At 41.1% G+C, this 23929-nt stretch overlaps 1 protein-coding gene across 1 annotated transcript; it reads right to left on the bottom strand.

The window, feature by feature from the left end:
- Positions 1–612: 612 nt before the first annotated feature.
- prtga (protogenin homolog a (Gallus gallus)) lies at positions 613–23929 on the bottom strand. Its single transcript, XM_005915232.3, has 19 exons — positions 23652–23929; positions 21946–22248; positions 15571–15715; positions 15259–15392; positions 14825–15121; positions 14575–14734; positions 13922–14169; positions 12595–12759; positions 11775–12080; positions 10899–11087; positions 5066–5161; positions 4789–4975; positions 4203–4330; positions 3919–4089; positions 2381–2551; positions 2165–2288; positions 1883–2024; positions 1526–1639; positions 613–1293 (listed from the first exon to the last, which is right to left on the bottom strand). The coding sequence occupies exons 1-19, from the start codon at positions 23713–23715 to the stop codon at positions 913–915; spliced, it is 3525 nt and encodes a 1174-aa protein (XP_005915294.1). The 5' UTR covers positions 23716–23929; the 3' UTR covers positions 613–912.

The raw sequence follows: 23929 nt of genomic DNA, 5'->3' as shown, positions 1-23929 counted from the left end.
TGTCACTTTGACACTCCTTTTTAAACATTCATGGTGGGTGAGAAAAACACGTACACACACGCACACAGATGCACACAGATGCACACACACGCACACACACAGGAAATGAAAAGAGAGAGTGAGAGAGAAAGAGAAGGAAGTTAAAAAGATAAAACGAGCTTTCCTGTCAACACTTTATACTGTAGAAGGACTTTGTTAGCTTAGCGTTCACAGTGTGTAGAAACAAAGAAGAAGAAAAAATAAAAAAATCAACACAGTCATATAGGCCAGCAGTTTACCTGCACATTCAAATAACATTATCAGGTTTGTTGTTTGTGATTAATTCAATATTATGGTCTTTTCAGTACTTTCATCATTAAAAGGATTTTTAGGTTGGCTATGTCAGAGTAAACTGACATAACCACTCCACATTAGTTCTTTAAGGCGCATGTGTGTAACGTAAAGCACTGTGCTAAAAGCCACATATTTCAGTGACATTTAAACACACTTTGGTTACTGAAGAATGTGATTAAGTATTTCAAATTATTCTTAAGGCAGTGCTTAACCTCGTCCATGATCACTCGATTGTGATCACTTTTGACCGCTTCTGTTTTCTGACCGTTTTTTTTTTAAACTTTTAGTCTAGGCGACTAGTCTGTTTTGTTTCTTTTCCTGTTTAACATGCTTATATCACTTTTGTTTTACGGGGTATGTGTGTGCCTATTTCTTAGCTCTGTGATGCAATTAAAGCAAAAAGGCAAACTCATAACAGCCCAAATAAGAGGCAGCGTGGTTCCAGACATTCTTCGCTGCACTCACTGACGTGCAGTGTAAATAAACAATAAAGTAAACTTTTATATTATGTGAATGTTTGTGCAAGTAAACCACCGCCTTCACACTCACACACACACGCACACATACAGAGGCACGCCTTCACACTCTGCTTTGGGCTTCGTGTTGACAACTGCCAGCATTCATTGACTCCTTCGCCTTCTGTTTGCTCTGATTTTCCTCTGAGAGTTCGTTCAACTCTTCAGCGCAGCTGCTACAGTCAAACTCGGTCCCGTCCTCTGCCGTGGGAGACGCAAGGTGGCTGCTGGGCCCTGAGGACAGGTTGGTCAGCTCCGTCTCGTCGTGAGAGTAGCGGCCTGAGTCACCGGTGGCGTGGCTGCCCTCGCTGTTTGAAGATCCCTCTGTGTCGCCGGGATGTCCGAGCAGGGTCTGCAGGTTGGTGGGCTGGTTTGAAGAAAGCTCCTCTTCGTAGGTCAGCACTGTGGTGCCGTGCTGGTATGAGGCCGCGTCAAGTCTTGTGTTCTGCAGCGCAGAGAGAAAGTTTCTCCTATTAGTCTGACTGTTCACGGCTCAGTTTCAGATCTGCAGAGATCTTAACATCTCGAGCAAATCAACAGAAAAAAATATTCAGCCCTCATGAGAAGTGATTCAAACTAGATTTAAACCCAACAGACACAACATACCATGCTGTCGTCTTCAGGTTTGATTATTTGGTAATCACTTATTGAGAAGGACTCATTATTCTTAATCTCACCTGTGTGGGTTTACTCTCACTTTTCACATCACTGCTGAAGGAGAACCATTTCCTTTTCCTCTCAGCGGTGTGCTGAATGGGGCCGAGAGAATTGATGATGAGATCTGTTCCACCCTGCAAGAAAAGCAGCAATAAAAGAAAAGAGGCTTTATTACAGTTCAACTGTAGTTTAAGCAGCTCACATTGGCACTTAATTATAAACCTGCACTGTCATTGTGGCACTGATTATTTGAATTTGTTTTGTTTTTTTACAATGTCACATTTCTCAAAATGTAAATATAACTTAACACATTTAATTAAAATATTTAAAGTATATTTTTTTCTGGATTTTAGTGTCACGAGTATGACATGCTGTACCTTTGCATCAAGAAAATGGTTTAGATTCATCATTGGCATGCTCACATCAGCATGCTCAGCTTCTCCTTGAGAGGATGGAGGTCTTGCAGCTGCAGCAGATGTGCTCATTCCCTCTCTGCATGTTTTCACAGCAGAAAGTTTCCTGAAAGGACACAAAGTGACGTGTTCATAGAGGAAACCTCGATGTCTTGAGACAACTGTTGTTGTGATTTGGCTCTATATAGATAAAAGTGAATTGAATTGATGTGGGACATGGTCACTACACTCAGAGACACCAGGTACCTGTTTTTGCCTCTGCAGATGATGATGAAGGCACAGATGATGATGCAGATGAGAGCGATGCAGACTCCAACGCTGATACCGGTCATCGACTTCTGATCCAGGTGGTAGAAGTTATCAGAAAACGCTATGTGCCGAGGAAACATTGTCAGGTTATCATGTAACATCTTAAAAAAAGAAACTCTTTACACTGTAAGACATCATGTTGGTTTCACTGACTTGTGGAGCCACGAGAAACCCGGATATCATGACCAAGGGGGAGACCTTCTCGTACTGTCAGCTCCACCGCGTGAGAAAACGGACCGTCGCCCATGTCGTTGGATGCTGAAACCTTCACGAAGTAAATCTGGCCAGGCTTCAGGTTCTCCAGCAGCGCCATGGTGATGGTCCCTGTTGTGAGATGAAATTCTGTCTGAATACACCGGTGTGTATAAAGCATAAAAGAAGCAAAGACCACAAGGTTCTCCGTTTAATAGCACACTGTTTGTCCATGTTCAGGTAGTTTATGGCTCTTCTGTGGCACTGTAATCCATGATGAATAAAAATAAGTTCATGAAGTAGAACAATTAATTAAAAAAAAAATGTTTACTAGAGCCAGATTGATACAGGGTGCTTAATACCAATACCAATATTATCAGACACTAGACCGATATGTAACAATTTAAAAATCTAATATACCAGCTGATCTATTATTTTCTTTCAGACATACTAAATCTCTGTCATCTGCGGTTACTCACAAGTCCTTACTAAGATAATATAGCAATTCTGTTTAAAAATCCTGTTTTATTGTTAATTGTCCCAACTCAGCTTGGGAAGAGCGTTCCAAACAAAACATGTTCCAACAGGGAAGTTGCAGAGCACCCTCTGGTGGACACACTATGCAATGCCAACACCCATAAAAAGGTTAAAGGGTGTTTCTCCCACCTCTTCTTTAATTTTTTAATTTTTTGCTTAATATATATTATAAATATGGATATTGGTATAACGACAAATAGCTGGTAACCAATATACTGGTCAAGCTGAGAACTATCCTGTGACATTTACAATCATGGATTTTTTATTTAACTATGTTTTCACAGTAACCCTTATTATAATAATAATAATAATAATAATAATAATAATAATAATAATAATAATAATAATAATTCATCTTATTATAGGCACCTTTAAAGACCCTCAAGGTCAGCTTACAATAGGACAAAAAATAAAATAAAATAAATAAAAACATAAGGCAAGGAACAAAACAAAACAAAAAACAAGCATGAAAGTGTAAAATCAGGTATAAAAGCTAAACAAGGTAAAAAAAACAGACTAAGACGGAATCATGATGAAGGGTATCCAAGATTAAAAAAAATAAACACACATAACTGAAATCAATTCTGACAATGCCTGTGAAATCGGTTTATTGTGTGTACTTACTAAGAGTCAAATTGTGAGCAATAATCTATCATAGTATAAGATGTATAACAATTATTTACCATCCATTATTGCAGTAAAAAGATATAGGCTGTTCATTTACAGAAGAGATTTAAAAGCATCTTTATGTGCAAATGGTCAACAAGACTGTAAATCAAAGTCTTTGTTGTAGTCTCATTAAACCACTTGGCAGTAAGACAAAGCAGTGAACTCTAGAGAATTCTGGGACTACAATGAAGACAGAGGCAGAGTCACTGATTCCCAGATGACCGTGTCCTTGACAGTCATGCATATATACACACACCTGTACATAAATGCTCTTGTTCTGAGTCTCTCCTTACCTTCCCTTTCCATCACCTGCCACTCCCCAGCTATCCAGTCATTTCTGGAGGCATACAGGATTGTGTAGCGTGTCACAGGTATGTTGAGTTCATCTGGAAGCTTCCATGAAACAAGTGCGGTGTCTTCTTCAATTAGAGTCACTTTGATGTTGGAAGGAGGTCGTGTGGGAGCTGGCAGGTGAGAATGAAAAGACAAAGTGAACTCAGAACAACTTTAACATGGGGATGTTAGTCTTTGTGCATGAAGAAATTAATCGGTGAATAAGATGTTTCTGCATTTTCACCTTTAGGGAAGGTGCTCTGATAGACCACAGGGCTCCAGGGGCTGGACAGCTGGTCAAGATGGAGGCGAACAGCAAATTCGTACTTTGTATTGGGCTCCAGATCTCGCACGAGGAGTCTCTGTTCACTCCTGCAGAATACATGCACACTTTAAGAATTGTGATCTCCTTTACAGATTCAATACTTACTGGCAAGACATTCCAGCCAACTTCAGACAGCTATGTTTAAAGAGGGTCAAAAAATGGCCAGAAGAGGGCGATATGGAGCTGTGATGGCAGTGTAAAGAAAGAAGTACTTGTAAACTTTCCCAAACAAGTGTGAAGACAGCATTTATGTTGTTAAAGTGTTGTAAACACACAGTATAAGAAATGCATTCAGCTGATTTTAGGTTGTGATAATCAGCTGCTGCTAAAAAAAATCAAAATTACTGTTTAAAAAAATACTGTTAAAATAAAAACTATACTATGAAAGGAAACCAGGCAGTCGTACAGTAAATGCAGCAAATGCAGTTGAAATTACATGCTAACAAATATGAAAATCAATCTACATGTAGTCATGTTCACTTTGGTCTGAAGGGTAATTTCTTACGTCTGCAGGTAGAGCACCAGGGAGGCATTCTGCAGACCAACTGGATTGCAGCGGACGGTATAGTTGACTGCGTGGCTGGAGGTGAATGCTGGTCGGCTCCAGTGCAGAAAGACAGTGGTCGAACTGTTGGTTTTAGCATACACGTTGTGTGGAGGAGGTGGAGGGGGTACCAGGCGATCTCGAACAGCTGAGAGGTACATCTAGATTAGTACTGTTATTTTTCCCCACTTTTTCTGCACCATGTGGTCTGACTTTTCTATTATAATGTGGGACTTACAGACACATCCAGGGGTGCTGATAGTCTGGTCTGCTTGGTACCCATCTCCCACAACATTATAAGCCAGGATCTTAACGTGGTACTTCTTCCTTGGATCTACATTAAGAGATGAAAAAAAAAAAAGAGCACTAAAGATTTAGATTGACAGTTCCTTACACAAGTCAGTATAGGCCACAACAGTGCCAGATGTGTTTCCTAAAGCTAATGGGAAGTGGGGGTGTTGTGTGAAAGAGAGCTGGCCGGTGTGGGTGTGAGGTCAGTGATGTGCTCTGGTTTGATGGCGTGGTGAGAACGAGGGGTAGGGCAGGGCGACAGATGCTCTGTGCTGCGAGTCCTTTGGTCAGTTTCGACACCACCCAAGGCAGCAGAACAGATAAGCCCCCCCCATCCATCACCCTGTCACCCCCAGCCTTTTGACCACATATATTGAAAGCTCTTTCTCTGGCCCCGTTAGGCCTGCTGGTCATTGGTCAGTGGCCACACCTACTCGGGTCCTGAATCTAGGGGTTAAATCTGGAGTGAAAACCCCTTGGGGAGGACACTGCTGATGGTCAGCAGCAGTAGCAGACCTTAGTGACCCTGGAGACCGTCTGCTGAACAATAGCCAACTGACCACATGTCCCTTTTACCCCTAAATGGTCATAATTTCCAGTGCTTACAAACAGTAAACAAAATGTGACCCAGAGTCTCTAAATAATGTTTCAAAGATGCAGGATCACAGTTTGGTGAGAAACACCAGGTGGATGTGCAAAATAACAAAATCCAAACCAATCAATCTTTACTACTACAACTACTACTATCAGAGTCCTGTGTGTCCCGCAGACAACACAAACAGATGTTTTTGATGTTCAGACATTTAGAAGCTCGAGAGAATAGGGAGACCACAGGAGATGAATTTATCTCCATGGAAGTTTGCAAAGTTTAGCGTGGGTGGAGCTACACACATTGCACCCCCACAGAGCCCTGAGGAGTTTCACTGGAGCCACACCAGGGCCAACAGGTCAGGCCAAGATAAAACTGAAAGAATCTGGGGTCATGGGTGTGGAATATGAGCTGAACCTCTTTTTTTGCCCAGGAAGCCTAAAACCTTAGTTATTCCTAAAGACAATTAAAAGCAATGAGGAAAAATAAAAGAACACAATATTCAGCAATGTAAACTATCTCATGAGTTGCTGCAGAGTAGACAAATGTTTACAGAGAACAAGGACTGTCCCTCTCTTTGTTACTTCCAGAACTAAGTGAAAGCAGAATTCCTCGACTTCTACAGCTCTACAATGTCCTCCTTGTTATCTGGAGTTTCTGAGCCGCTTGTTAAGCCTTACCTCTAAAGAGGAGTAGGCATGTAGCATGCACCTCTACCCAAACCCACAATACAATGGGCCTGCCGTAATTATGTGAGAGAGGAGCTATGAGTGGGGGGGAAGCTGTGACATCTGGGCCACGACCTTTGACATGGAATCTGGGCAAGCTAAATCCTGCAAAAAAAGGGGGGAGGGTTACCTCTCTCCCCTTGAAGGGGGAGGGTCAAGCGGAGGAAGTGAGTGAAAAAGCAGGGAACCACCAAGAGTCAAACTGGCTTAAAGTAGCATCATATCAAAGTGTCCTGATAAAACCATGAAGATGACTCTTGAAGCTCTCAACAACACAGTCAGGTGAACAAAATCAAAGCAACAAATGACAACAACGAGGATTTTGCCTCAGCAAAAGATAAGAAAATAGTCAAAGGAGCTTGCAAAGAAAAGCGTGACTGAGAACTGAGAACCTTCACAGACATAAGAAAATAGTCTGAACTAAGTGTTCCTGATGATTATTCTGTTTAATTTACAGCACATGTAATAAAAAAACTTATATGGCATGTTTCAAAATCCATCAAACAAGCTACTCAAAAAAAGCAAAAAATAAACTGTAGTAAAAAAAAAAAAACAGAGAAATGAGGAGACTTAATAAATAAAAGTCACTTTTAATCAAACAAGCACAATCATTACAAATGTTGTAGGGGAAGATGCAACTCAGAGGAAGTGACTCACTCACTTTCCTCGAGCTGCGAGTGCATCACAGTTAAACTGAAAATGTTTAAGAAGTTTCTCCATCTTCTTACATGAAACAATTCACTCACAACTGTATAACTGGGGTTTCTTTGCTTAATTAAAAGACTGAGTGTAAATATTACTGCTGGAAGGTATTTTTCATATGCAGAACTAGATTTACAAATTTTAAATGTGGTTACAATACTACACATTGTATTCCGCTTTCAAAGCCATTCCTCAGGAGAAGATGCTTTCCTGTCCTTTCCACTGGGATACTCCCATAAATTATTCTGTTTGGGGATATTCAAGCCATTTGTGATCCCCCCCCTTTTTTTTTAAAAACAGCTAAAATGCAGTTCCTGTTGGCCCTTGCAGTGTTGTTCTGTTGCGAAAGGCCCCCAGGCCCGAAGAGAGGCAATAAATGTCAATTCCTGCAAGAGCCCTCACACCGGCATCTATTAACCACCACCACCCCTACTATTCCTGTCTTTAGCCTCCAACACAAATCAGCAGACACACATGCAGGTTAAACATGACATAGCCTTTTTAAAATGAAGACTGTATTTCACACAGAACATGCTTTGCCTCATGTTTAATAAAAGGAGTGGACAAGATGCAACATGGCCTGCAGCTGTGAGATAAATCTGCAGTCCTGCCTGGTGCCAACAGGTATGAGAGGTCTTTAAGCTGCAGCTATGACAACTTGTGCTGTTCATGGGCCAAGCAAAGAATACACATGCGAGGAAAGGTCACATCACCGTGCCATTTATACCAAACTGGAGCCTCTAAAACCACATTCCTGCTTTTTATGGTGTGCTTTCAATCATCTGGCTTGTCATGAGTGAGTTCAGAGCATGTTCTCTGCAGCTGAATCAGCAGTTTGTGGTTTTTCCTACAGATGACAGTTCAGAAATCAATACTATTGACTGCTCTATACAAAATCAAGTAGATTATGAAAAAATTAATTCACAGCACAAGCTGATTTGATTTGCAATGATAAACAGCTTCAAAGCTGCTTCTAGCACATCTTTAAAGCAGAGTTTAAAAGAAAAGCAAACACAAACCTATATATAGTTTTAGGGCAGCTTTCTTATTAAGTAACCACATGGGGCCAGGCAACTTAAGCTATAAAATGTAATTTGAAATGTAAAACTGCCAGAACACAGGCACTGAAAATTCACTACAACTAGACTGATGTAACCGATTACTGCCTATCATCTAAGCTGGATAATAATAATAATAATAATAATAATAATAATAATAATAATAATAATAATAATAATAATGGATTGCATTTATATAGCACTTTTCGAGACCCTCAAAGCACTGTACAATTCCACTATTCGTTCACTCTCACATTCACACACTGGTGGGGGCAAGCTACAGCAGCTGTACCCCAGAGTGTTTAGTATTTCTGTTTATCAGGGAACTAGAAAGTGTTTTTCTAGTTTTTGAATAAAAAAATGTTTATACAGCAGCTGTAGCCACAGCTGCCCTGGGGCAGACTGACAGAAGCAAGGCTGCCATATCGCGCTGAGAGCATTGCTCATTGCCTGATCATCTTTAAAGATCACCTTAAAAGTGAGGCAATGTTGCTTCTAAAAGAAGGAAACACACATTCTCCCCTTATAGAAATAAAAATAACAAATAAATAAGACAGAAAGAAAGAGTTGTTGAATTCACTGGACTCTTCCACAGCTTTAGTTGGTCTGGAGTGGCCAGAAGCTTACTGTGACAAATGCCAATGCAGTCAAAAATATTTATAACTCATGCTAATGCTACTTTTTGACTCATTTTAACATCCAAATTTCCTTTCAACCTTTTTCCAATGCAAACTTCATTTTAACAAGAACTCAAATGTTGTAACAAGATTGTGTAAAATATAATTATCAAAATAATTTCAAAAGAAAAGAAAGCAGGTATAATTAGAGGAAATGTCAGACTGCTCACAGCAGAGAAATGCCTTCTGTGCTGCAGGATGCGTTGCCACACAGGACGTCAGACACTTCAGTTCACACCTTTCTCCCCATGCACAGCGCTGCAGCTAATTTATGAGGAAGAAATCTCAAACCTGTGACATAGTGAGCTCACAAGACATGCTCATTGTTTAGCCAACAGCTCTCAGTTGGTCAGAGGATGGTTTTCCTTGAAATTCTGGCTAATACACCATCTTTGTGGCCCTCAAAGCCAAACAGAATAGGAGTCTTTGATCCTAATTCTCCTCCAGCAACACTGCTCAAAGGAGTCATAAAAGGCATGATAAATCAGCCTCCACAAAACAGTCTTACCCTCTTTAAAACACGGCCATGGAAAGCTGTTTTAACAACGAGGAACAAAAAGATGATTCTTTTAATTCAGCAGAAGCTGTATTTTACAGAGTGACCACAGCTCGCTCGTCCTCCCAGAACATCCAATATTCAGGGCAAAAAACAAGAAAACAAAAACCAAAACAGCTTAGAAATATTTCATACAACCATTCTTGCTGAAACGTTTAATAAATACTGAACCCCCCCCCCCCCCCCCCCCACACACACACACAAACTTTAGCTGAATATAGAGGAATCTTTTTACTTTTTCCAGCACCTCAAGCTATAGCTATCATTAAAATAATATTCCAGTTATAACTTCATATCTAGGCAAGTAATTTTAGTGTCTGTGACTTTATCTGCACTAGATTCAACTATGAGTTAATCCTAGCAGGAGAAATGGGTTTAGTTGTCATATTTTTCATAGGATGTGGCAGAATGAGCCTAAACAGTTGTAGTGTTTACTGAAGTAAATTCTAACTTACTGAACACCTGTATCATTTAGACTTCACACCTACAGTAATATAGAATGACTCCTTGTCTTTCTCCCTTTCTGATCTCACTTGAGCACAGAGGCTTCTGATTTACAACTCAGCTGCTGACCACCTGGCTGACCTCCTCTGGCCACATATGGTCAGTTGTCCTTGGAGCTAGCCTGAGCTCCCTTTCCGCTCTCAAACAAAAAAAGATAAAATGAATCTGACCTAAAGGGCAGAGAGGCTGTGATGTGTCCCGAACACTATTCAGCAGCAGCAGAAAAGCCGCACACTGATGTCCCGCAGAAGTCAAGAGGTCGTGGAAACTGGATGTGATGCTGATATATTTCCCACTTAAAGAACCTCTGCTCCAAATGTGACATGACTTAAGCTAATTAATCACTCACGTTCCCTAAAAAGATGCATCCAGATTTTAATAAAAAATCTTAAAGACTGCTTTCTCTACTGTATGTATTTCCATAAATGACAGAGATACACACATGATAAACAAGCAACAAGGCAGGTAAGCAACAGGATGTACACCTTGTCCATTACTCTAGTTGTTAGAATACTGGCATTCAAATTATGCTAAGTTTGATCATTTCATCTGAATATCTGGGACACTGAAATCAAACAAATGTCTTAGCTGGGAACTCACATGCAGCAGCTACCAAAACACAGACGGTCTCTGATTACACACACAAACTTTCCCTGCAAAGAACCCCATCAGTTCAACACATCTTTTCATAGCAAATATCTATTTCCAGCCATATTAAATCATTAAACTACGACACCTTTAATTATGACGTAGGCAATATTAATAAAAAAACAAAACAAGTACTGTTAAATCAATAACACGTTAAAAATCAACATTTTCAAAGATTGCCTGAAAATCTTAACGGATCTTAAAACTTGCAAAGTAAACACGAAACTTCCATCATGTGTTGGTGTTCATGTGAAAATACTGTAAAATGACCCAAACAGCCAAATTGGTGGCAAAAGGTAACCTAAGGTGAAAACTCACCGAGCCCTCCGATGGTGTGTTTATTATCAGAGGCGTGAAACTGAACTGGGGTGCTCTCAGGCTGGCTCTCCTCATGGTAGAATAGCTTGTAGCCCCGCACGTTCGCTGAGTTTCTGGGTGCCAGCTGCCAATGTACCAAAATAGTGGTGCAGTTTAAAGACTCCAGATGCAGCTCAGGAGCCAGGGGAACTGCAGAAGAATAAGACCATACGAACCACATTTATTTATTTATTATAAGTACGTCACAGTCTTCTTATAAAGTCGTACAAAAGAGGAACTTGATCCTAAAACAACTACAATCCATTATTTGAGCTGTTTTTGAGTGACAGAGGAAGCTTCTGTCCTGACCAGGTAAATGTTTTTGAAAAGTTAAATAATGCCCCCATCCCCCCACACTTTTAAATACTCAATAGAAACCACACGTAGAGATAAGGAAGCTTGTTTCACACGTTTAGGAATGACGGGAATGAAGTTTGCCAATAGAAGTTGCCTTTCAGAGTTTACACTGGACACTAAGGGTAAAAGAGATGGACAGAAAAAAAAAAACAAATCCTCCCCTCCCCCTTCCCAAAGCTTCAGATCTAGCTCTAAACAGCCATATATTCTGTCCAGCTCTGAAGCCCGAGGTCTCCCTTTATGACCCATGACCAAAGCCCTTCCAATGTTACTGACAGCACAGGGTAAAGGTCAGAGAGAAACAAATGCAATGTCTTAACAAGATTATTAAAGCGTGCTCTTCTCAATCTCTTGCCCAATTCACATTTTTGACTCAACTTCCTCTGCTTGGATGAGAATCTATTTAAAGTACAATTCTGACTTCATATTTTTGATTAAATGCTTCTATTTTAGAGGTTATGAGGACAATTCTTCAAGTACCTTGAGCACCGGATGCCTTCGGGGTACGGTGCGATGTCCAGGCGGACTGCTCACCCCACCCTACGCTGGTGGCGGCAACAATTCGAAGAAGGTAGATGGTGTCGGGTTGCAGGTTTTCCAGGAGATGCTGGGTCTTTTCTCCAGGTAGTTCTATCTGTGAGACCGCGCTGTCAGAACTGGTACGATAGGATAAGCGGTAGCTGCAGACTCGGCCACGACTCAGCTTGTCTGGAAGAGGCTGCCAAGACACCTGGATGTCTGTGGGGCTGCGACTGGTGAGGCTGAGCTCAGGGGCGCGGAGGGGTACTGTGGACCAAAGTTTAAATGATGAGCTCAGAGCATGTACAAGTAAACCTGTAAGCCAAAAGCTTCACGGTGCTCTACGCACTCAGTTTCAGAATGTCTTTGTTTTTTGTCTTTTAACTCTTTCTTGTGTATTACGTCAAAGAGAGACTCTGAACACCCAGCACCACTCATCCATCTACTCAAACCTTCTGTTTCCCAGTGCTAGCCAATCTGAAAGCCTAAAGAAATGCCCAAACAGGGAGGAAGTTGCTTGTTTTGCACCACCTTGTAGCTAACACTGGACATTCAAACCTCCCACTGCACCCCGTCATATGTGCCAAAAAATGCTATCAGCAATCTCTAGTAAAACCACCTATGCAACTAAAAAACATATGAAACAGCCTCATATCCTGTTTTTAATTATATCACACAGGAAAGACCATGGCTAACCCATCTGCAGAAAATTCAATGGGCTTATTTCTTGTTTTGTATTGACTGCATTAATGATTTTTTTGTTTGTTATTGTAGACCTCACCGTCCTCAAGTGTGTGCTGAAACACGTTGTCCGACATGCGACTGGCTCCCATTGGCATGTAGGCGACTACATAGAAGGTGTAGTTGTGCGCTGGCTCCAGATCATCAATAATATAGCGAGTTGTATCATTTCCAATGACAATTTGATATTCCTCATTGTTTAACCCTGGACAAATGACAGGATTAAAAAAAAATGTTGAGATAACAATAAAAAGCAGAACATTCAAACTTTAGCCCCCAGCCCCCAAAAATCAGCAACAATATGATACGGTTTTGTTACTGTAGGTTTTCATAATTTATTCAACATTTTATGTATGTCCAGTCACTTTGTCTTATTTTACCACTGCTCAGCTTGCTTTGTGCATTCCCATGTTTTTTTCATTGTAATAAGAACATTATGCAGCTGCAGTTTTCATTTCCTGCCCCTTGGAACAACCAGCCAAGTCAGAAACAAAGACGGATTGGTACCTGGTCTAATTTCTCACTTAAGGTACTTCAGGCAAACAAAAATGTATTCTGTGTAGTCTGAATGCCTCAGTACGGCTCCCTGGAAGTCTTAACAAAGCTTGACTTCCTGTCCAATTTAAACTATCTTCCCCTCATAGAATACACACTTTTGGCCACTCCATCACACTGGCTAAAAAGTTCCCTTTTTCAGTAGATCTTCAGTTAAGTCCCAAGCCTCTATCAACAACCTCAGGTAAAGAGCACACTGCCTGATAACCAGCTTCTTTAAGTGGCACCAAGAGGACAAAAAAAATCTGTGAAAAGTGCAACAAATTCCTGACAGATGTCAGTTATTTGTTCAGCAACATCCTGTTTTTTTTCTCAGACATCCTTATTCCCACCAAAAATCCAGCAGGTGTTCTTTTTTCAATAGTTGAATTCTGTAGGTCTCTCCTCCTCAATGGAAGTCAGTGGCATTATAATGAAGTGCAGTCCTTGAATGCACAGCCTGCACATTTTCCTGAAATGCTACATTGTTTAAATGTGACTCTTGTTGTCAACAGAAAGAAAGTTCCCAGGAAAACCGAAAGGCTTTAAGGCTTTTCTGCTGCCACACTACAACCGTTGTGCTTTTTGTGAATAGTGCATCCTGTGTTTTATCCAGCAAAGGAAGGAACCCTGCATCTTTAAGCTTAACATGTCTTGTTGGTTCAGAAAACGCAGCTGTTCCAATTAACTCCGGAGTACAACAACACAACACTAACGTCACAGTGTCTGACAGAAAGTAGGATTTCTGAAACTGCCACGAAAATCCTGTCTTAATGTACTGTTCCTGTTACCAAAAAAACCAACAACAAAACATGTGTGTGGATTCTGCTTACCTTCAGCCTTCATGTAGTGTACAGAGTAAGCAATAACTTTATCCGAGTTATACAGAGGCCTCTCCCAAGCCAGAAGGATGGCAGAGCTTGACACAGTGTCAGCTCGGATGTTCCTGGGTGCGCTTGGCCGGTCCTCTGACATCACCACAATGAGCCTCGCCATAGTGAGGACTGATCCCTGCTCATTCTCTGCCTGGCACTGATAGATGGCGTCATCCTCAGGGATGATCTGGTTGATGACTAGTTTGCTGGAGACACCCAGAGATAAAGAGTATGGACCCAGATGATTTCAGGTGAAAATTTTCAGGAAACCAACAAAATTTCCATTGGCACATTTATAAATATACAGGGTGGGGCATTTATACATAAAATGGGAATGGTTGGTGATATTAAAGTCCTGTTTGTGGCACATTAGTATATGTGAGGGGGCAAACTCCTCAAGATGGGTGGTGACCATGGTGGCCATCTTGGATACAACTTTTGTTTTTTCAATAGGAAGAGGGCCATGTGACACATCAAACTTATTGGTAATGTCACAAGAAAAACATTGTGTGATATTTGAAAGTTCTGGTCAACTAGAACTTTCAAATATCATCTCATGATAATTTGGGGTCACAGTAATGACTCTTTAAATGAACTGGAGAGAAACATACCTGTTGTACATCTTGATCCGACCATTAGAGTGAACTTTTTCTCCGTTCTTAAGCCAAGTGATGCGAGGCGTTGGATTTCCTTCAGCATGGCACACAAAGCGAGCGGTGCCAGCTCTGGGGCGCGTAAGGCTCTCAGGCCACTCCACCAAGGAAGGCGGTGCTTTAGAAAAAGAACAGCAATATGTTCAATTCTACGTGATCATCACAAATAGAAATCATGAACAGCCTGAGTAGTATATTCTGTTTTTACCTAGCACAGTGACATTAGCTGAGGCCATGGTATAGTTCCTTGTGCCAGGTGTGGTGGCTCTGCACAAATAGACGCCTCCATGCTGGGGCTTGATGTCTGTGATAATGAGGTTGCCGTTCCCCAGCACTTTGGTGTTGTAAACATCTATAGGTTTGCTGTCTGCTCTGCTCCAGGAGATGATGGGTCGGGGATTGCCTGTGGCCATGCATTCCAGGATGGCAGTTTGGTGCAGTGACACCGAGATGTTCTGTGGTGAAGCGATGATACGAGGTCTCTGGGGAAGCTGCGGTCTGGGACCTGTGGAGAGAGAGCAGAAGACAGCTTTAGTGCACATGGTGAGCTGTAGGGCTTTCAACTGCTTCAGAGTCAGACTTTTTAACTCAACTGTGTGCTTAAATATTACAAGTTTGCAAAAAGTGAGCTGGCTAACACACCTGGGGTCACAGTGAGGGTGGCCTCTGTGCTTCGGCGTCGACTAGCAATATTGGTGGCGACGCAGCGGTAATTTCCAGCGTCAGCCTGCTGCACACCCTGAATCTGAAGAACACCACTGGGCAGGACTGTGATTCTGAAAGACAGAAACACACGCACCCACACAACAATGATACTTACAATATGAACCGATTTCATATGAAACATCTTAGACAACATGAAATAATGGTTAATAAAGAATCTTATCTAAAATTTGTGTAGGAATAATGTAAATGAGTAAGATGAAATTAAACTGAAAACAACAGAGTGCATACCGTTCAGTGGCGAGGGGTAATGTGACCCGATTGAACTCCCAAGTGATGATGGGAGGAGGGTGTGCAACAGTCTTACAGGAAAACCTGGCAACTGAGCCTTCAGTCGCCACAATAGATGTTGGCTGAACTGAAAATGAGGAAATACCTGCAACAAAACCAACCAGGAGACAGATTAGAGACTTGTTATGTATGCAGAAGTACAGAGAATTAATGTATATCATTAAAATAATAAACAAAAGTGTTACAAGCATATCCAAGTTTGTGATTATCATGACATCATCCATCCATCTCAGTCAGATATCAGAAAACAGACGTTCCTGCTCCTGAAGCTGTAAACATGCAGCATGCTGCTGGAAGGTGGTGACTGGAGTGGAACAGCTACATCCTGCGTGGATTGGGTTTCTCTGAAACTGAGCTAGTGTCAGCCACCAGCCAAGCAGCAAGCAAATAAGACCCAACCAGATACAATAAGGACCTTTTAGATGTTTGTCTAAATCTATTCAAGTTTTGAATAGCCGTTCCTCTTGAGTCACAAAAATCCTGAAAGACACCCAGATCCTCATGCCCCCCTCTACTTAAAAAGCAGGAGGTCAGTCGCTTGTTAAAAGAAATCAATTGCACTCTTGTCTGTGACAGACAGAACAGTGAGCCCCACAGCTTGCTAACATTTACTATAATAAATAAATCAAATTATCAATGGCATACATGGACAAATCAGTAGACTAAAGGATTTTTGCAGCAGACCAACAAATTAAATTTTCAATTTCAGTAGGTCCATTTTCAAAAGCTGTTGCCTGTTTTTAAGTCAAAACCATCACCCATTCAGCAATGGATAAACAAATACACTGTGGTGCTCTTTAACCTCTGAGCACACACCCAGAGCCGCTTCTGCTGCAGTGAGCCATCAGCACTCAGCAAAAGAAACACAAAAGAACAGGAAGCAGGATATCAAGTTAAAACCACGTCTGTCACATGTTTACTGCAAAAAAAAAAAACATCCAAAGAGACGTTTGGAGATGCTGCATGGAGAAATACCAAATAAACTACAAATAAGGAAGAAAACAAAGAGAAACCACAGAGGAAACAAGCATAAACCAAACAGTGAAATGGATGATATCCGAATTACTCATTGCCAGCTATAATCCTTTACACTCTGATATTTAACATCCTTATCAGGATACTTTTCTTTTAGCTCAGTGCTATGATAACCTCTGCTTTCGAGAAAAGTCTCCAGGAAATCCCTTAACTGCAATAAACACACAGTGGTGCGTATAGGGGAGGGGGTGATGGATGGCTGTGTGTAAGCAGTGCTGCCAGCAGAGCTCAGACTGCGTTCAGTGAATTATGACTTTTACACATTTAACAGAAACTGTCAGCTTCAAATCAAACTGACATTTGGAGAGGAAAGAAAGGATCTGTAGTTTGATTCCAGAGATAAAATTAACTTCTAATTACTAAATTGCAGTTTTATTAGGACTATTTGGGGTTTTGTGTCATGCAAGGGACTTCATGAATGAAAACATTAAAAAAAGCATGGCTGCTGGCTTCATCCATTTCTGATGAACCGTTGGACAAAAGTCAAACTGTTGTCAGGATCAGATGTCGTCACCATGGACACGTTTAATCTAATTAGCCTTAAGCTGTTGCCTCCTTAGCTCCACTGTGATGTTTGATGTGAGGACAGAAGCAGAGAGAGGCATTGAAACCGCCTCTCCCAGGCCCTCTCCTGCCCCTCCTGTTTTAACACAACCTCTTACAAAAATGCCATTACCCTGCTGAAGTGATATGACTGCAGGGCATGAGAGATGAGCTGCTCTGATCCTTTGCCTCTCCACTCTGCCTTTCCATTCACTCAAGTGATGCTCGATTGACAAACAGCGGGACAATCATTGATTATTGATTAACCACTAAGACAAGAAGGAAGAAAATCTTTAACTGCTGAGGGTTTGTTGTGCACTGTTCCAAGCTGAAAAACAGGAGGCGGACTCTTTGAGGGATGATGTTTGCCAAGAGGCATCTAAGACGTAGATAAAATCATCAAGGCAAACAGCCGAGATCTTTCTAATTCAGTCAAATATACACATTTTCTGATTCGGCTATTTATTCTGTGTATTCCACAGTGAGTTATGTGGTGTAATTTCCTTTCCTACACCAAAATATACCAACATAACAATCTCTGGTGTAACATTTTGGCCTTTACCCTAAATCAAACAGAGTAAATACCTCAGCCTTATTCCCTAAAGGCTTGACAAAGCAGTTCCGACCATCTGCCCTTCCCAGCAATCTCACCTCTGACCTCTGACCTCCACAAATCCTGCATAGCACCCAACTATGGCAGAGTCCTGTGTGACCACCCCAAACTAGTCCTGTTGCTCAAACTGCCAGGAAAACTACCCAGAAACCACATTACCCCAGCTGTGAGGCTTTCAAATAGTTTTTTTACAATAATAATAATAATAATAATTCTTTTGTTCTATCAGTGACATCTTCCAGTTGTTTCTGTTACAACAAAATAAAACCGTACAGATGGTCCAGCTGCTTTTTTACAATATACAACAGCCAGAATTGACAGATAACATGAATTGAAAGGTCATTGTCTTTTCTCTGTCTTATTTAATTGGATAAGCAGTTATAAAAGCTGTGGTTTTAATTCCCACCACACAAAAGGTCATTATGGCAGTTTACTGTTGCTTGTTTATTGTTTTTACTTGAAAAAGATTATTTCCATTATGTCAATTTGAATAATACTGCACCTCTAGCTTTCTAGAGATTTGCAGAAAAGCACGTTACACAGTTTAAATCAACAACATGCACTTTCCATGACTTTTCTAAGTAGAGTTAGGTTACCTTAAATCTACTCTTCTTATGAGCCTGATTCTTGTTAACTGGAGTGAACCACGTGCTGAGACTAAAATAAACCAATTCCAGCAGCACTATTGAAAAGCATCATCATTTAATTATGAAGAGTGATGAGTCCTTTACTATGATCACTGGCCCTACTGAACATTGATACAGGCTCTAAAAAAAAAAAAAGGGCTGATAAGAAGAAGAAGAATGCAAGACTGAAAAAACCCACAAAATCAATCACTAGCTGCATGGCAGATGTGGCGCTGCTCCATGCAGGCTGTCGGACAGTCAAGTGACCACTGGCCTGGCTAAACAAAGAGCTATTCCCATGAGCAGTGTGACCTCTCAAAGCTCCGAATGGGCAGTGGGGGAGCAGTGTTGGAAAGAGCATCCATCCCCCTTCTCCAATTCCTTATCTCTGCTGCAAAGTTTTCCAATCACTCAACAGCAACCCTGCACTCACAAACAGTGGCTTCATTGTCTTGAAACTCCCTAGCAGAGAACAGAGTTAATAAAGTCACTCTGTAAATACCCGTGTTCTGGTTTTGGCAACAGTTTTATCCTTTGTTGTGGTATGAAATAAAACATATGAGAGATAAATGCTCATGATCACTATGAAGGAAACTAATCAAGCCAGATGCACACCTAGCATTATTGCAGGACAGATTTTAGGCCTACTCTGCATCCCACTGCACCTCCATCTATTGAACAGTTAAAAGAAACCTTTGACCTTAGGGCCCGGTGTTCAGGGGAACCATGGTAACCTTTTGTAACCAGCAGAGGAGAAAAGCAAAAATCTTGGGTTTGAGTTGTCTCACTTAAGGGCATTTCCTTCACTCACATTGCAGTTCACACTGTGTAAGGTTTGCATTTGTCTTCAAAATGTGCCAAGCTGGTGCAAGTCAGATGCATTCCTTAGCAACTCAAAATAATGTCACAGTCCTGACCTTGCAGGCTGTGGACACACCAGCGAGGTAAAATAAACTTTGCAGAAGCTCCTTAGAATACCTCCTTTAAGGCATGAGCATAAAAAAGTGAAGACTACCCAGAGTAAGAATTCATGCCAAACTCTCTTAAACAGTGACAACTTCACTTGGTAAAATTTGTTTTCTTATAAACATGAAAAAAGTTCAACAAACCACTAACCCAGGATACTGTTATCATAATCTCTGTTATCTGACTTAACAGAGTTCTATGCATTTTCCTGCTATTTTTGCCCATTTCATCAACAAAAATTATTATTATTATTTCTTGTTGGACAGCAGGTAGGGATGGGAATCAAGATCAGTTCGTGTGCCAGAGGAAGAAAACAGCGACCATGAGGCATTCACTTCCTAACACACTGGCCATAATTTTATTGTCTTAGTCTAGTCCTCAGATCTACCAAGTATCAACCTTACGAGCTGCAAGAACTGAGCCACAAATTTCAAAACACCGTAGTTTCTCTAATGGCCACTCAAGGCTTACTACAACATACATAAATCCCTACAGACATCCATGTTAAAATTTCCAAATTTACAGCATGTTTGCAGCTGCATTTCATCCACCTGGATGGTAGAGGATGGTTAGGGGCGTGGCCACTTTGATTGAGAAGCCTCCATAAACAGGTACCTGTAGCCTATCTGTGTCTCCTAGGCCTCACAACTACTACCACTGGAGTCAATGAACTGTACATTTTCACTGTGTTTATTCCTACTGGAAATTTTTAAGTGAATAAACTGTTTAATTTCACTTCATCAGCTTTCACCAGGATGAGGATATCCTTTCACTAGCAGACAGTGCCCACATTACATCAGTATGGGAGCTACAAATACACCAGAGCTGTAAATGTTTATTAAAAATAAAATTGGAAATTTTCCTATTTTTATACAGAATTCACTTGTAGTGGTATATTTTTCTGGGGAGACAACTCAAGAGTCAGTCCCTGTACTGAAATCCCCATCAATCTGAGGTCTGTTGACAAAAGTCACACGATGAGGCTCAGGTGTCACATTCCTTTTCATCAAGGCCAAATCCCTTCTCACCTTTGTGCTTCAGGATCCTGTGTTTAAAGTTACCTTCCATCACCACCATATTTCTCAAACAACAACGAACATCCATCCAGAGATGGAGCAACGTTTGGAAAAGCTACCAAGGAGCAGAACGTCTGCAAAAGCAGCATAAATCAGCTGAGGAACACATGAAAAGACTCCAAAATTCAGACATCAATGAGCAGACCCCCATGCAACAGGCACGTCATATGATAATTAATCAAAATGCAGATCTACTAATATTTAACTTTTACGACTAGTGCAATTAGCCTTGCTGTGGTGACCACTTCCAGCAGCTCTGTCCACTTTTGCCCACGAAGAATGCCTTCTTCTTTTGTGAGCCGGGAGTGGACAAAAAGAGAGTGAAAAGCTTTATACTCTTTCACCGGGGCAGTGAGGCAGAAGACAATTGGGTTAAGCCTACGATGCCTACTGACCTGCTAAGGCCTGCAATAAAGTTTGGTCATTTAGACACTCAGGGTAAAGCCGCAGTATTGGGAGAGCAGCAATTCACATTTGTGTGTGTGTGTGTGTGAACCACTTACAACAACCCCCACTACTACCTCTGTGTCCTTCAACTGAGCATTTCTCAGGTATGTGAAAACTTTATGAGCTACCAGATAGACCTTCCAGCAGGTCTAAGTGCTGTTTTAAAACAAACTAGTAAAGCTTACAGGCAGCCTTTATCACCTCTTAACTTAAAGCTATAAAGCAAACTAAACCACTCAATCAATTAATCAAGCCACACTTTTTAAACACCAGAAAATGTCTGAGTTATGACTGGGAGCTCTATCAGAAAGCACTGCCTGTGGTACCGCTCCAGAATAATTAATGTAAACACAATAACTGTTATGTAACACATGCCAATTGCAGTTTTTTGGCACAACCTGCTCTTAAAATCCCCTTCCCTACAGCACTGCAAAAAAAATTAAATAATTTTTTGTATGTATTTTTGGGTTACTAATTGATCAAAAGCAATAGAAAACGCACTCATGGCAGGTTAAAAATAAATAAATAAACACATTTTACAAAGTGGCACAACAAGACAGCAAATTTCAGGGCCTGTGAGTGGAAGAAGATATAAGGTGCCAAAAGACCAACTCTGTCTGAAGTCTCCCCTGCCTCCCCCTGAAAATACGAGGCCAACTCGCACAACGCAGGAGGAGAAAGCATTCAAAAAGAACAATTCCTCGAGCCATCAGGGTGCAATAACATGAAAGCCAGGGCCAGTGAATAGGGGTCATCTGCTCTTTCGCATTGGAGAGCCAGTATCCCACACTGCTCCTAACCTTTCAAATCTCCTGGTCCTTCATTAACACACCAATGGGCATTTTCCTCAATTCCCAGCAGCATCCCTTTTAAGCTCTAACTTTGAAGACTTTGTCCATCTTCTTGCTGCCACCAAAGCTGCCCAGACCAGACCAGACTGAGCATCAAATAAATATGGGTATAACAGCAAATCATGCTAGATTACACAACTCATATCCCTGATACTCACTTGCGATTGTAAGGTGGGCTTTCTGGCTCAGGATTGCTCCATACTTGTTCTGAGCAAGGCACTGATAAAACCCCTCATCTGATTTGTCTCCTCTTCTGCTCTCCACCTCTGAAATAAAAAGGGAGCCGTTGGAGAGCAGGTACACCCGCTCATTCTCCGCGATTTGTACTCCGCTCTTGAGCCATTTGACGTCGATGGGCGCCTCTCCATGCGCCTGACAGTCCAAAATAGCTGCTTCTTTCCGCATGACGGTGACATCGAGGGGCTCCTTGATGAAAAACAACTCACTAAAGCACAACACACCTGCAGGTAGAGAGACCAGGAAGAGAGTTGTTATGATTTAAGGAATTTAACAGCATTTGTACACCAGTTAAAGAGTTTAAGACCAGCCCGATGTAAAAAAAAAAAAAAAATTAAAGACGTTTAATAATTTCTAGCTGGGTCTCATCAGTGTCTGTGGAGCCAGTTTACAGCACCTACTAAGGGAAAAATCACATATAAAAGGCTTGTAGGCCTGCCAGCAGGAAGTCTACTGTCCAGTATAGTCATAACACTCAAGCTTGAGGTCTTCCTGCACCACCTACTTAAGGCTATAAAGCTGAAGATGAAACAGATTGTCCTATTAGACCAAGCCTGTAGTTTAAAGCATTAACAGGACAACGTGCAACTATATTTACATCTTACAAGCTTATAAAATGTATAAGAATCTTTTCTCATATTACTCATGAACCAACTCTGTTATATGTATTTATTTTGCTTTGGTAGCTGGATCTGATCTTTGATTTCAGCTCAACACCTGACTCACAGTTTCTACTAATACTCTGTGATACCTTTAAAGTATATTCAGATGTTCTAACGCAGGGATGTTAAACTCATTTTACACTGGGGGAACTTCCTCTTTATCTGTTTTTCCACATGACAAAGAAATGATGCTTTGGGCTTAAACTGTAAGAGATAAACATGTAAATTTACAGAAAAAAAAACTTTGTTGGGTCACTGTGAAGAGCTGTAACTATACTGTAATTATAAAATGGATATTTCTTGTTTATTGACAGAATGTCATCTTTTTGTTTTTTAACAGTCAACCTAGTGCAAAAATGATGGCTTTTTATAGTAGTTACTTAAAAAATGAAACTTTCTGTCATTTAATTGTTAATCTGTTACTTATTTTGTTTTGCGCAGTATCAACGACCATGGAGGAGGTCTGTGTTAGTAATAAAAGGTGTAGCCACATATGAAAATACAATTAAAAGTCGAAAAATGATGGCTTCCTTCACATTTTCGAAGTTATCTAATAGGCCAACCTGGAGTCTTTAGCTGTACGATTCTGGCGCCCGGGCCCCATGTTTGACACCCCTGATAATACAGTTTTTATATCTACCTGTAAATAGATTACAATTAACCAGGTGAACATTTGAAGTTAAGACTGACTGTTGAATGAACCAAAATAGGACATATTGCCTTTAATACTCATGTTTTATGGCTTTTAAAATAAAACTTTTTACCAAATATGTTTAAAAACTGCCTCCGTGTCTTCGGTTTATTTTAGGCAGCTAGCTAAAAGTTAAAACCGTTAAACTGAATCTGCGAGCTTCCGTTAAAGTCCGCAGACTAACACACACGTCCTCACGGGACAGTCAGTGATGTCCATACAGGACGCCGCTCACTCACAGGTTAAAATGAGTAAAAGTGGTCCTGCTTCTTACCTGTGATTGGAAGAAAAACGACAAACAGCAGACGCTGGTATAAACTCCTTTTAAATCGCGCCATTTACGTGAATTGTCCGCGCATGCTAGCTGCTCTCTGTCCTTGCTGCTTCCTCCACATGAGCTGCTCTGCTACTGACGAAGAGGACTCCCTACTCAGAGGTGCAGGAGGACAGCTTCCCTCGTCCGGCCGAGGGTGGACGGTAACACCAATTAATCACATCCATAGTACAGCGTGTGGTGCGGCGCCACCTAGTGGCAAGGCACGGACACTACAC

This window comes from Haplochromis burtoni, unplaced genomic scaffold (assembly GCF_018398535.1).
Source record: "Haplochromis burtoni strain Fernald_Lab_line unplaced genomic scaffold, NCSU_Asbu1 Contig_11, whole genome shotgun sequence".
NCBI lineage: Eukaryota > Metazoa > Chordata > Actinopteri > Cichliformes > Cichlidae > Haplochromis > Haplochromis burtoni.
Note: the sequence above shows the minus strand (reverse complement) of the source record. Positions and strands in the feature narration are given on the sequence as shown.

What these genes read in the sequence shown, in the direction of transcription:
- prtga (XM_005915232.3), bottom strand. Translation starts at nt 23,715, where the DNA reads ATGGCGCGATTTAAAAGGAGTTTATACCAGCGTCTGCTGTTTGTCGTT. An exon ending in TTACCCCTCGCCACTGAACG is followed by an intron (nt 15,393 to 15,570) that starts GTATGCACTCTG and finishes TCTGTCTTTCAG; the next exon opens with AATCACAGTCCTGCCCAGTG. An exon ending in GCAGGTGATGGAAAGGGAAG is followed by an intron (nt 2,552 to 3,918) that starts GTAAGGAGAGAC and finishes ATCTCACAACAG; the next exon opens with GGACCATCACCATGGCGCTG.